The sequence below is a fragment of the Bombina bombina genome, chromosome 7 (assembly GCF_027579735.1).
Source record: "Bombina bombina isolate aBomBom1 chromosome 7, aBomBom1.pri, whole genome shotgun sequence".
In the NCBI taxonomy this organism is placed as follows: domain Eukaryota; kingdom Metazoa; phylum Chordata; class Amphibia; order Anura; family Bombinatoridae; genus Bombina; species Bombina bombina.
In genome coordinates, this window is record NC_069505.1 from 196,570,754 (window position 1) to 196,584,363 (window position 13,610).

General features: G+C 44.2%; 1 protein-coding gene across 1 annotated transcript in view; it reads right to left on the bottom strand.

Annotated features, from left to right (window-relative positions):
* Positions 1-13,610, bottom strand: part of NAT10 (N-acetyltransferase 10) — a 144,010-nt gene that overhangs the window by 18,870 nt on the left and 111,530 nt on the right. The window contains exons 16-20 of the mRNA XM_053689328.1: positions 10,079-10,195; positions 9,753-9,854; positions 9,062-9,136; positions 8,756-8,872; positions 8,532-8,665 (exon numbers count right to left, since the gene is read on the bottom strand). Coding sequence (XP_053545303.1) covers positions 8,532-8,665; positions 8,756-8,872; positions 9,062-9,136; positions 9,753-9,854; positions 10,079-10,195 — 545 coding nt within the window. The remainder of the gene's footprint in view (positions 1-8,531; positions 8,666-8,755; positions 8,873-9,061; positions 9,137-9,752; positions 9,855-10,078; positions 10,196-13,610) is intronic.

The window sequence follows — 13,610 nt, forward strand, 5'->3', positions numbered from 1 at the left end:
ATATAGCTCCCTCCACCTTAGGGACTGTTTGCCAAAAGTCCCGCACGGTGTCAGCTATAGGGTACATTTTCTTAAACATAGGGGAAGGGGAGAACGGGACGCCCGGTCTTTCCCATTCCTGTGTAACAATTTCCGAAATTCTCTTAGGAACCGGAAAAGCATCGGAATAAGAAGGAACTTCCAGATATCTGTCGATCTTACACAATTTCTCTGGAGGTACCACAATAGAGTCACAATCGTCCAGAGTCACTAAAACCTCCCGAAGTAACAGGCGGAGGTGTTCAAGCTTAAATCTAAAAGACATGACGTCCGAATCTGTCTGGGGCAACGCACTTCCAGAGTCAGACAGTTCCCCCTCAGACAGTGTCTCCCTACCCCCCAATTCAGAGGTCTGAGAGGGTACATCAGAGATAGCCATGAAAGCATCAGAAGTCGCAGGGGCCCCATGGGTTTCTGCCCTGCTACGTTTGCCTTGCAACACTGGCAACTTAGCTAAAATCTCTGTGAGAGTAGATGACATAACTGCAGCCATATCCTGCAGAGTAAATGACGCAGATGCTGTTGAAGAGCAGGGCGTTACTTGCGTGGGCGTTAAAGGCTGTGACACTTGGGGAGAAAGATGCGGCATACCCTCACCTTCATCAGGCCGAGAACCTTCTACAGACATGTCTTTATTAAAAAAAAAAAATTCTTTACATTGTAAGGCTCTCTCAATACATGAGGGACAAAGTGTAACAGGGGGCTCCACAATGGCATCTAAACACATAGCACATGTAGTGTGTTCCAGATCCTCCATGTTGCACAAAAAATAAAGGCCAGCCTGGTCGTGACTCTGTTAATTATAAACTGAGTACTGTGTCTTTAAATATAAATTATCTCAGGTTGTCACAGAATGATCCTGAATGATCAACAAAAAAAAAACCAGATGTGTACTAAGTCTTTTATCCCTTTTACTATGTAACCCGATAAAGGAATGCTTATTAATCCCCTAGAAAACAGAATTTATGTTTACCTGATAAATTTCTTTCTCCAACGGTGTGTCCGGTCCACGGCGTCATCCTTACTTGTGGGATATTCTCTTCCCCAACAGGAAATGGCAAAGAGCCCAGCAAAGCTGGTCACATGATCCCTCCTAGGCTCCGCCTACCCCAGTCATTCGACCGACGTTAAGGAGGAATAATAGCATAGGAGAAACCATATGGTACCGTGGTGACTGTAGTTAAAGAAAATAAATTATCAGACCTGATTAAAAAACCAGGGCGGGCCGTGGACCGGACACACCGTTGGAGAAAGAAATTTATCAGGTAAACATAAATTCTGTTTTCTCCAACATAGGTGTGTCCGGTCCACGGCGTCATCCTTACTTGTGGGAACCAATACCAAAGCTTTAGGACACGGATGAAGGGAGGGAGCAAATCAGGTCACCTAAATGGAAGGCACCACGGCTTGCAAAACCTTTCTCCCAAAAATAGCCTCAGAAGAAGCAAAAGTATCAAACTTGTAAAATTTTGTAAAAGTGTGCAGTGAAGACCAAGTCGCTGCCCTACATATCTGATCAACAGAAGCCTCGTTCTTGAAGGCCCATGTGGAAGCCACAGCCCTAGTGGAATGAGCCGTGATTCTTTCGGGAGGCTGCCGTCCGGCAGTCTCGTAAGCCAATCTGATGATGCTTTTAATCCAAAAAGAGAGAGAGGTAGAAGTTGCTTTTTGACCTCTCCTTTTACCTGAATAAACAACAAACAGGGAAGATGTTTGTCTAAAATCCTTTGTAGCATCTAAATAGAATTTTAGAGCGCGAACAACATCCAAATTGTGCAACAAGCGTTCCTTCTTTGAAACTGGTTTCGGACACAGAGAAGGTACGATAATCTCCTGGTTAATGTTTTTGTTAGAAACAACTTTTGGAAGAAAACCAGGTTTAGTACGTAAAACCACCTTATCTGCATGGAACACCAGATAAGGAGGAGAACACTGCAGAGCAGATAATTCTGAAACTCTTCTAGCAGAAGAAATTGCAACTAAAAACAAAACTTTCCAAGATAATAACTTAATATCAACGGAATGTAAGGGTTCAAACGGAACCCCCTGAAGAACTGAAAGAACTAAATTGAGACTCCAAGGAGGAGTCAAAGGTTTGTAAACAGGCTTGATTCTAACCAGAGCCTGAACAAAGGCTTGAACATCTGGCACAGCTGCCAGTTTTTTGTGAAGTAACACCGACAAGGCAGAAATCTGTCCCTTCAGGGAACTTGCCGATAATCCTTTTTCCAATCCTTCTTGAAGGAAGGATAGAATCCTAGGAATCTTAACCTTGTCCCAAGGGAATCCTTTAGATTCACACCAACAGATATATTTTTTCCAAATTTTATGGTAAATCTTTCTAGTTACAGGCTTTCTGGCCTGAACAAGAGTATCGATAACAGAATCTGAGAAACCTCGCTTCGATAAAATCAAGCGTTCAATCTCCAAGCAGTCAGCTGGAGTGAAACCAGATTCGGATGTTCGAACGGACCCTGAACAAGAAGGTCTCGTCTCAAAGGTAGCTTCCAAGGTGGAGCCGATGACATATTCACCAGATCTGCATACCAAGTCCTGCGTGGCCACGCAGGAGCTATCAAGATCACCGACGCCCTCTCCTGATTGATCCTGGCTACCAGCCTGGGGATGAGAGGAAACGGCGGGAACACATAAGCTAGTTTGAAGGTCCAAGGTGCTACTAGTGCATCCACTAGAGCCGCCTTGGGATCCCTGGATCTGGACCCGTAGCAAGGAACTTTGAAGTTCTGACGAGAGGCCATCAGATCCATGTCTGGAATGCCCCAAAGTTGAGTGACTTGGGCAAAGATTTCCGGATGGAGTTCCCACTCCCCCGGATGCAATGTCTGACGACTCAGAAAATCCGCTTCCCAATTTTCCACTCCCGGGATGTGGATAGCAGACAGGTGGCAGGAGTGAGACTCCGCCCATAGAATGATCTTGGTCACTTCTTCCATCGCTAGGGAACTCCTTGTTCCCCCCTGATGGTTGATATACGCAACAGTCGTCATGTTGTCTGATTGAAACCGTATGAACTTGGTCCTCGCTAGCTGAGGCCAAGCCTTGAGAGCATTGAATATCGCTCTCAGTTCCAGAATATTTATCGGTAGAAGAGATTCTTCCCGAGACCAAAGACCCTGAGCTTTCAGGGATCCCCAGACCGCGCCCCAGCCCATCAGACTGGCGTCGGTCGTGACAATGACCCACTCTGGTCTGTGGAATGTCATCCCTCGTGACAGGTTGTCCAGGGACAGCCACCAACGGAGTGAGTCTCTGGTCCTCTGATTTACTTGTATCTTTGGAGACAAGTCTGTATAGTCCCCATTCCACTGACTGAGCATGCACAGTTGTAACGGTCTTAGATGAATGCGCGCAAAAGGAACTATGTCCATTGCCGCTACCATCAACCCGATCACTTCCATGCACTGAGCTACGGAAGGAAGAGGAACGGAATGAAGTATTCGACAAGAGTCCAGGAGCTTTGTCTTTCTGGCCTCTGTTAGAAAAATCCTCATTTCTGAGGAGTCTATAATTGTTCCCAAGAAGGGAACCCTTGTTGACGGGGATAGAGAACTCTTTTCCACGTTCACTTTCCAGCCGTGCGATCTGAGAAAGGCCAGGACGATGTCCGTGTGAGCCTTTGCTCGAGGGAGGGACGACGCTTGAATTAGAATGTCGTCCAGGTAAGGTACTACTGCAATGCCCCTTGGTCTTAGCACAGCTAGAAGGGACCCTAGTACCTTTGTGAAAATCCTTGGAGCAGTGGCTAATCCGAAAGGAAGCGCCACGAACTGGTAATGTTTGTCCAGGAATGCAAACCTTAGGAACCGATGTTCCTTGTGGATAGGAATATGTAGATACGCATCCTTTAAATCCACCGTGGTCATGAATTGACCTTCCTGGATGGAAGGAAGGATAGTTCGAATGGTTTCCATCTTGAAAGATGGGACCTTGAGAAATTTGTTTAAGATCTTGAGATCTAGGATTGGTCTGAATGTTCCCTCTTTTTTGGGAACTATGAACAGATTGGAGTAGAACCCCATCCCTTGTTCTCTCAATGGAACAGGATGAATCACTCCCATTTTTAACAGGTCTTCTACGCAAAGTAAGAACGCCTGTCTTTTTATGTGGTCTGAAGACAACTGAGACCTGTGGAACCTTCCCCTTGGGGGAAGTCCCTTGAATTCCAGAAGATAACCCTGGGAGACTATTTCTAGCGCCCAAGGATCCAGAACATCTCTTGCCCAAGCCTGAGCGAAGAGAGAGAGTCTGCCCCCCACCAGATCCGGTCCCGGATCGGGGGCCGATATTTCATGCTGTCTTGGTAGCAGTGGCAGGTTTCTTTGCCTGCTTTCCCTTGTTCCAGCCTTGCATTGGTCTCCAAGCTGGCTTGGCCTGAGAAGTATTACCTTCTTGCTTAGAGGACGTAGCACCTTGGGCTGGTCCGTTTTTACGAAAGGGACGAAAATTAGGTCTATTTTTTGCCTTGAAAGGCCGATCCTGAGGAAGGGCATGGCCCTTACCCCCAGTGATATCAGAGATAATCTCTTTCAAGTCAGGACCAAACAGCGTTTTCCCCTTGAAAGGAATGTTTAGTAGCTTGTTCTTGGAAGACGCATCAGCCGACCAAGATTTCAACCAAAGCGCTCTGCGCGCCACAATAGCAAACCCAGAATTCTTAGCCGCTAACTTAGCCAATTGCAAAGAGGCGTCAAGAGTGAAAGAATTAGCCAATTTGAGAGCATTGACTCTGTCCATAATCTCCTCATAAGGAGGCGAGTCACTATCGAGCACCTTAATCAGTTCATCAAACCAGAAATATGCGGCTGTAGTGACAGGGACAATGCATGAAATGGGTTGTAGAAGGTAACCCTGCTGAACAAACATCTTTTTAAGCAAAACTTCTAATTTTTTATACATAGGATCTTTGAAAGCACAACTATCCTCTATGGGAATAGTGGTGCGTTTGTTTAAAGTAGAAACCGCTCCCTCGACCTTGGGGACTGACTGCCATAAGTCCTTTCTGGGGTCGACCATAGGAAACAATTTTTTAAATTTGGGGGGAGGGACGAAAGGAATACCGGGCCTTTCCCATTCTTTATTAACAATGTCCGCCACCCGCTTGGGTATAGGAAAAGCTTCTGGGAGCCCCGGCACCTCTAGGAACTTGTCCATTTTACATAGTTTCTCTGGGATGACCAAATTTTCACAATCATCCAGAGTGGATAATACCTCCTTAAGCAAAATGCGGAGATGTTCCAATTTAAATTTAAAAGTAATCACATCAGATTCAGCCTGCTGAGAAATATTCCCTAAATCAGTAATTTCTCCCTCAGACAAAACCTCCCTGGCCCCCTCAGATTGGGTTAGGGGCCCTTCAGAGATATTAATATCAGCGTCGTCATGCTCTTCAGTAACTAAAACAGAGCATCCACGCTTACGCTGAACAGGGTTCATTTTGGCTAAAATGTTTTTGACAGAATTATCCATTACAGCCGTTAATTGTTGCATAGTAAGGAGTATTGGCGCGCTAGATGTACTAGGGGCCTCCTGAGTGGGCAAGACTCGTGTAGACGAAGGAGGGAATGATGCAGTACCATGCTTACTCCCCTCACTTGAGGAATCATCTTGGGCATCATTGTCATTATCACATAAATCACATTTATTTAAATGAATAGGAATTCTGGCTTCCCCACATTCAGAACACAGTCTATCTGGTAGTTCAGACATGTTAAACAGGCATAAACTTGATAAGAAAGTACAAAAAACGTTTTGAAATAAAACCGTTACTGTCACTTTAAATTTTAAACTGAACACACTTTATTACTGCAATTGCGAAAAAACATGAAGGAATTGTTCAAAATTCACCAAACTTTCACCACAGTGTCTTAAAGCCTTGAAAATATTGCACACCAAATTTGGAAGCTTTAACCCTTAAAATAACGGAACCGGAGCCGTTTTAAGCTTTAACCCCTTTACAGTCCCTGGTATCTGCTTTGCTGAGACCCAACCAAACCCAAGGGGAATACGATACCAAATGATGCCTTCAGAAGTCTTTTATAAGTATCAGAGCTCCTCTCACATGCGACTGCATGCCATGCCTCTCAAAAACAAGTGCGCAACACCGGCGCGAAAATGAGACTCTGCCTATGCTTTGGGAAAGCCCCTAAAGAATAAGGTGTCTAAAACAGTGCCTGCCGATATTATTATATCAAAATACCCAGAATAAATGATTCCTCAAGGCTAAATAAGTGTTAATATCAATCGATTTAGCCCAAAAAATGTCTACAGTCTAAATAAGCCCTTGTGAAGCCCTTATTTACAATCGTAATAAACATGGCTTACCGGATCCCATAGGGAAAATGACAGCTTCCAGCATTACATCGTCTTGTTAGAATGTGTCATACCTCAAGCAGCAAAGACTGCAAACTGTTCCCCCAACTGAAGTTAATGCTCTCAACAGTCCTGTGTGGAACAGCCATGGATTTTAGTTACGGTTGCTAAAATCATTTTCCTCATACAAACAGAATTCTTCATCTCTTTTCTGTTTCTGAGTAAATAGTACGTACCAGCACTATTTGAAAATAACAAACTCTTGATTGAATAATGAAAAACTACAGTTAAACACTAAAAAACTCTAAGCCATCTCCGTGGAGATGTTGCCTGTACAACGGCAAAGAGAATGACTGGGGTAGGCGGAGCCTAGGAGGGATCATGTGACCAGCTTTGCTGGGCTCTTTGCCATTTCCTGTTGGGGAAGAGAATATCCCACAAGTAAGGATGACGCCGTGGACCGGACACACCTATGTTGGAGAAACAACAGACACCTCGCCGTAGCTCTGCTGCGGCTCCTACCTGACCTCCACGGACCAGCTGCCACAAAAACAGTGATCCTAAGAACGCTTGTAAATACAGTACAAGCGGACTTAGGAGTCGTAATGAAAAAAAAACGCTGTCGGAACTCCCACAGATAAGCTGCGCTGCTGAAGCGCGTGAGGATTAGGCTCCGCCCTTCGTGGGCATATTAAACAAACACCGGGAAAAAAAAAGAAAAACAAAGTGCTGCCATACACCGGAGTCCGACCAGAGAAAATTGTAATTCTCCCTCCGACTCCGCCCGTTTAAAATGTTAACCCTTTCTTTTTCAGTTATACACAAACGATCGCCCATACCATACACTGCCATCGTGTGATAGCAAACTGTTCCCAGCGCTTCTAACTTAATCTTAATCTTTGAATATGTCAGAGAGAGTTGGGAGATCTAAATGTGTCGGTGTCCCATTTTGCTCACAAATGAAACCCACACCTGCAAGAAAAGAAAGCCCTTACCCGAGCCCCTTCACAGACAGAGGAATAGCACAGTCAAATCTGAGCTAAGCTGTAAAAGCCCCAGAGAGAAAGACTGCACTTACCTCCATGCTGAGGAACAGCATGATGATCCCCCAGCGTCAAGAGGTCCACTCTTCCTCCTGAGGTCCTGCAAGGACAGTAAAGTCTTAGTTCACATTCTCTAAGACCATAGATAGAAAACAGCACAAGCAAGGGAGGCACCGTGAAATTAAAAACTCCACTAATTCCCACAGCCTAAGAGGCTTTTACTCCAGATGCTGCTCTATAGAAAAAAATAGTACACACTGGCACCATTTAAAATAAAAAAAACTCTTGATTGAAGAATTCTAAACCAACACCTCACTTTACCTCTTCCTATCACTAACACAGGCAAAGAGAATGACTGGGTTGGGGGGAAGGGAGGAGCTATTTATGCAACTCTGCTGTGGAGCTCTTTGCCTCCTCCTGCTGACCAGGAGGCGATATCCCATAAGATCCGTGGACTCGTCATATCTTGTAATCGAAAAAGAAACCCTCTTTTTTAGCATAATATTATCTGTGTCTCTCTTTCACACCCAGAACCCTACATAGTGAGATAAACAGCTCTCAAGCTACAATTTACCTTTATAAATTATTTGGGGGCCCTTATATCATATATAAAAGTGCCCCACAAGTACAAGGTAACATCATTCAGTTAAGCATGTACAGCAGAGTTGCCCAGCTCCTGTCCATGTATGTGAAGCTCAGCTGACAAATCAGATGTCTGTTAATGCATCACAACTACTGGAGACAGGAAACCCTGCTGTACACAATCCCAACGGTGACAGGACACATTCCCTTAGCACACTACCGAAATAACGCTGCACAAAACAAGCATAAAAAGAGTGATGTGAAAGCTACTTGCTCACACAAACCTACACATATCAGCTGGAATCTATAAAAACAAGCGCACGTTGGTCATTAAAGAGTGTGGGCACACAAGCCAAGCAGCGCCTCACTGGGTGCATGGCACGAGGAGAGATTAATCTCCTGTGGGTCAGCGCTGTCGTTATACTACAGGGGTTTTTGTGTCACACCGTCACCCTTTACACTGCCCAGTAAGTTATGTTTTGTTACTGTAACAGCTTTAACACTTGTGTGCACAACAAGGTATCTCCAGTTACTCACTTAAGCAGCTTTGGTGTTAAACCGTAGGACACCCCAAGATAATCCAGTTTCTCTGCTGGCCTCTCACTAAGTCTGAGAAGAAGGGGAGGCAGGTCCTTCCGTGGAGAAACTGACTCCTCCAAGAGACTCACAGCCTAGACACAAACACAACAGTCACACAACAACCCCATCCCAAGAAACACAAAACTTACACAGAAAACAAAAGTGCAAATAGATTGTCTGACCTCACTGCTGACTGAGGTGATCTCCTGAGGCTTGTGAGTCACACTTTCCTCTAGACATAGAAACTGCCCCTCGTAATACATCTGCAGCAAGCGTAGCGCACGACTTCCATAACCCATCTGTGGTAAGAGATCCTGGTCAGAATGGCAGAAATGGAATATGGGGACAGACACACGCAAAGACACAAGAAGCCAGACAAACTTACGGGTAAAAGGGCCACACACACACACACACACACAAGTGCGCAAGAGAGACAAAAAACAGAAAATCATCTTGCTGGTCTATATCAGCCCTGGTGAAAACCTTACTCCTTGGTAATCAGGATGTACTGCTATCCGCACAACTCTTCCTCCAGAGAGGCTGCCGAAATCTGGGTCTTGAAACTGAAGAGAAAATCAAAATATTTTCGTATATATCTTTTATATGTGTTTATAATATATATATATATATATATATATATATAATTTATATCTTTAATTTGATATTTTTCTTAAGGCTTAACTACTATTTTTTCCTTTCTCCAAGCTGTTATAATCCTTTGAGCAAATCCTTCTAGGATTTTGTTCTATAAGTTTTATTCATACTAATATTATTAAGCTTTTTATCTAACAATACCACCTTTATCTTTGTGGGGGGGTTGGCCTGTTATCAGGGACCAAAATTTGGCCCCTGATTGGCTGTGACCTCTTTAAAGGATCAAATTGGATTGTATGCATTATATCCTATGACTAAGTGCTGACAGAAGCGTGAAACGCGTCAGGATTGCCTTTATCCTAGACCCCTGCATGCTATTCGCATATCTTATGCGTTTTTAATCTTTTTCAAATAAAGATTTATTTTTTACCCCCTTCGAGTGCTTAGGAATCTTGTTTTCTCAGAAAATAAAATGAGTATTGTCAACACCAAACTGTGCTGTATATAAATCTCCAGTAGCCGATACCTCAATCTACTACAACTGGAAAGACCCTACATAAAAAACATTTAGTAAATCAAACCAACCTGTTCAGACACCGTCCATGGAATCAGATCACCCGAAGCCTTCTTACCACGAGACAGACTGTTCATGATGGACTGACGGGAAATCTCTCCTTCTAAACAAACCTAAAAGATTTGAGAAGAAACGTCGCTCACACATAATGCTGAAGGTACAAAATGATTGCAAAAAGGAACATGCTGAATTTGCATTAACATGAACAAAGTTATTGTATGGAAGTTCTTCCACAGAAAATAAACCTTTATACCAAAGCAACACTCAGTTAAGAGAGTCACATGTCAACATTCATTGCTTTTTTTCATAACTCACAAACAAAGAAATCAGAACATACCTGGATCACAGCTAGAACTTCAGGAAGGGAATTCTGGGTAGGAGGAACTGGGGGCAACAGGCAGAAGAGGTGGTGAGCGGGTGCATCAGAGAGCATCTGAAGATCGTTTGGCGAATTCTGCAATGCAAGGGAAGAAATAGACATAAAATTATACAAGACTGTGACCTTCGTCAAAATGAAGACGAAACATGAAACCATTCTGATAACCAATTAATCGTCACACTCTGATTAAGTTAATAATGACAATACTAAGTATTAATGTGGTGCATCTCTCGCTGCAGAACACTAGGGGTTAAAATTAAGGGCAGTTGCTGGCAGTCAAAGGATACAGAGAACCAAGAGGTGTAAATTATGCTTATAATTGTCTCCTGGGATGATAAATGCACACTTTTGTTACACAGTCTGGCATAATGAGGAGCTAGAGAGATCACTAATAACAATGCTGGGCTTACTAAAGGAAAACGAAAATTTATGCTTACCTGATAAATGTGTTTCTTTTTAGACACGATGAGTGCACAGATTTCATCCTTACTTGTGTGATTTCACCTCCTGGTCAGCAGGAGGAGGCAAAGAGCACCACAGCAGAGCTGCTATATATAGCTCCTCCCTTCCTTCCCACTCCAGTCATTCGACCGACGTTAGGAAGAGAAAGGAAAAGCCAAGGTGCAGAGGTGTCTGAAGTTTACAATAACCCACAACCTGTCTAAAAAGAACAGGGCGGGCCGTGGACTCCATGTTAAAACAGAAATGACAGGGAATCCAAACGGAAGGTACCACTGCTTGAAGAACTTTTCTCCCAAAAGCTGCCTCAGCCGAGGCAAAAAATAAAATCAAATTTGTAGAACATTGAAAAGGTGTGAAAAGAGGACCAAGTTGCAGCCTTGCAAATCTGATCCACAGAAGCATAATTTTTTAATGCCCACAAGAGCAACAGCTCTCATGGAATGAGCCGTAACTCTCTCCGGAGGCTGCTGTCCAGCAGTCTCATATGCAAAATGTATGATACTCTTCAGCCAAAAAGAAAGAAGTAGCCAAAGCTTTCTATCCCTTACGTTTTCCTGAGAAAAACACAACAAAGAAGAAGACTGATGCAAGTCCTTAGTCACCTGCAGGTAAAAAAAAAAACTTTAAAGCACGGACCACGTCCAAATTGTGTAGAAGTCGTTCCTTCTGAGAAGAAGGACTAGGACACAACAAATGAACCACAATTTCCTGATTAATGATCCGATCAGAAACAACCTTAGGAAGAAATCCTACATTATAAAGAAAAAATACCTTATCCGCATGGAAAATAAGGTAAAGAGACTCATACTGCAATGTCGAGAGCTCTGACACTCTACGAGCAGAAGAAATAGCAACAAGAAATAAAACTTTCCAAGATAACAACAACATCTAAGGAATGCATAGGTTCAAACGGAGTCCCTTAAAGAAAACTTCAAACTAGGTTCAAACTAAAATAAGACTCCATAGAGGAGTAACTTGTTTTGAACCTAGGCCTGATCCCAACCAAGGCCTGAAAAAATGATTGTACATCTAGGACATCCGCCAGGGAAGAAAACGATAAACCCTTCTCCAAACCTTCTTGGAGAGAAGACAAAAGTCTATGAATCCTGCCTCTACTTCTATGAGTAGCCCTAGGATTCACACCAAGAGAGATTTTTACGCCAAATCCTATGGTAAATCTTTCTAGTTATAGGCCTACGAGCCTGAATCATGGTCTCTATGACCGAGTCAGAAAAACCCTGCTTGGATAAAATTAATCGTGCAATGTCCAAGCAGTCAGCTTCAGAGAAACCAGATTTCGGTGAAGGAATGGCCCTTGATTAGAAGGTCCTACCTCAACGGAAGTCTCCAAGGTGCCAGAGATGACATGTCCACCAGATCCGCATATCAAATCCTGCAAGGCCAAACAAAAGTAACGAGGATCACCAGTGCCCTCTCCTGCTTGATTCAAGCAATGACCCGTGGAAGAAGAGCAAACAAAGGAAACAGGTATGCTAGACTGAAGGTCCAAGGAACTGCCGGAGCATCCATTAGTTGCGCCTGGGGGTCCCTGGACCCTGACCTGTATCTCGGGAGCTTGTCATGCTGTTGAGATGCTATGAGATCTAATTCCGGTTGACTCCACTTAAGAATCAATCTGGAGAGCACTTCAGGATGGAGTTCCCACTCCCCCAGATGGAAGGTCTGCCTGCCCAGGAATTCCACCTCCCAGTTGTCCACCCCTGGGATGTGCATTGCCGACAGGCAACAAGAATGGGTCTCCACCCACTGCATCATCTTGGTCACCTCCGTCATCACTAAGGAACTCCTCGTTCCTCCCTGATGATTGATGTAAGTCACTAAAGTAATGGTGACCGACTGGAACCTGATAAAATGGACCGAGTCTAGTTGAGACCAGGCCAGAAGAGCATTGAAGTCCAGGATGTTTATAGGAAGAACAGACCCCGACTGAGTCCAGACTCCCTAAGCCTTCAGGGAACCCCAGACTGCTCCCCATCCCAGAAGGCTGGTGTCTGTTGTCACGATCACCCCAGATGGTCTGCGGAAGCAGGTTCCGTGGGAGAGATGATCCAAAGACAACTACCCCTGCAGAAAATCCCTCGTCTCCTACTTCCAGTAGTATTCGAGGAGACAAAATGATATAATCTCCGCTCCATTGCCTGAGCATGCTTAAATGCAAAGGTCTTAGATGGAACCGAGCAAAAGGGATGATGTCCATTACCGCCACCATCAGCCCGATTACCTCCATGCACTGAGCCATTGACGGCCCAGGAGTGGACTGAAGAACTAGACAAGAATCGATAATTATTGAGTTCCTGACTTCTGTCAGAAAAATCTTTATTGATAGGGAATCTATTATAGTTCCCAAGAAGGTTACCCTTAAATTAATTGTATGTATTGGGTACTTGTAAAGCACGGCTAATCACCTGTAAGGGTCTCAAGGCGCTGCTTATTTTATCGACCTCAGAAGGATGAAAGACTGAGTGAACCTCGCCGGAGATAGAACCTGCAACCCTTGGGTTGCTACAGAGCTCAGCCACAGTGCCTTAGCATGCTGAGCTATCTGTCCGGCTTTTGTATTTGGGACTAAGGAACATTTTCCCAATTTTACCTTCCACCCGTGAGATCGCAGGAAGGCTAACACCAAGTCCGTGTGGGATCTGGCTTGTTGTAAGGATGGCGCCTGGACTAAGATGTCGTCCATATAGGACGCCACTGCAATGCCCCGAACCGAAGCACCGCCCCCAGCAAACACAGAACCCTTGTGAAAATTCTGGGAGCTGTGGTAAGGCTAAGAGTCACAAACTGGAAGTGTTTGTCCAGAAAGGCAGCCCTTAGGAACTTGTGATGATCCCTGTGAATGGGAACATGCAGGTACGCATCCTTTAAATCCACTGTTGAATAAATTGACCCACTTGGATCGAAGGAAGAATGGAACGAATAGCTTCCCTCTTGAAGGACGGTATTCTAAAAGATTTGTTTAGACTCTTGAGATCTAAATGAGGCCTGAAAGTTCCCATCTTTGGGA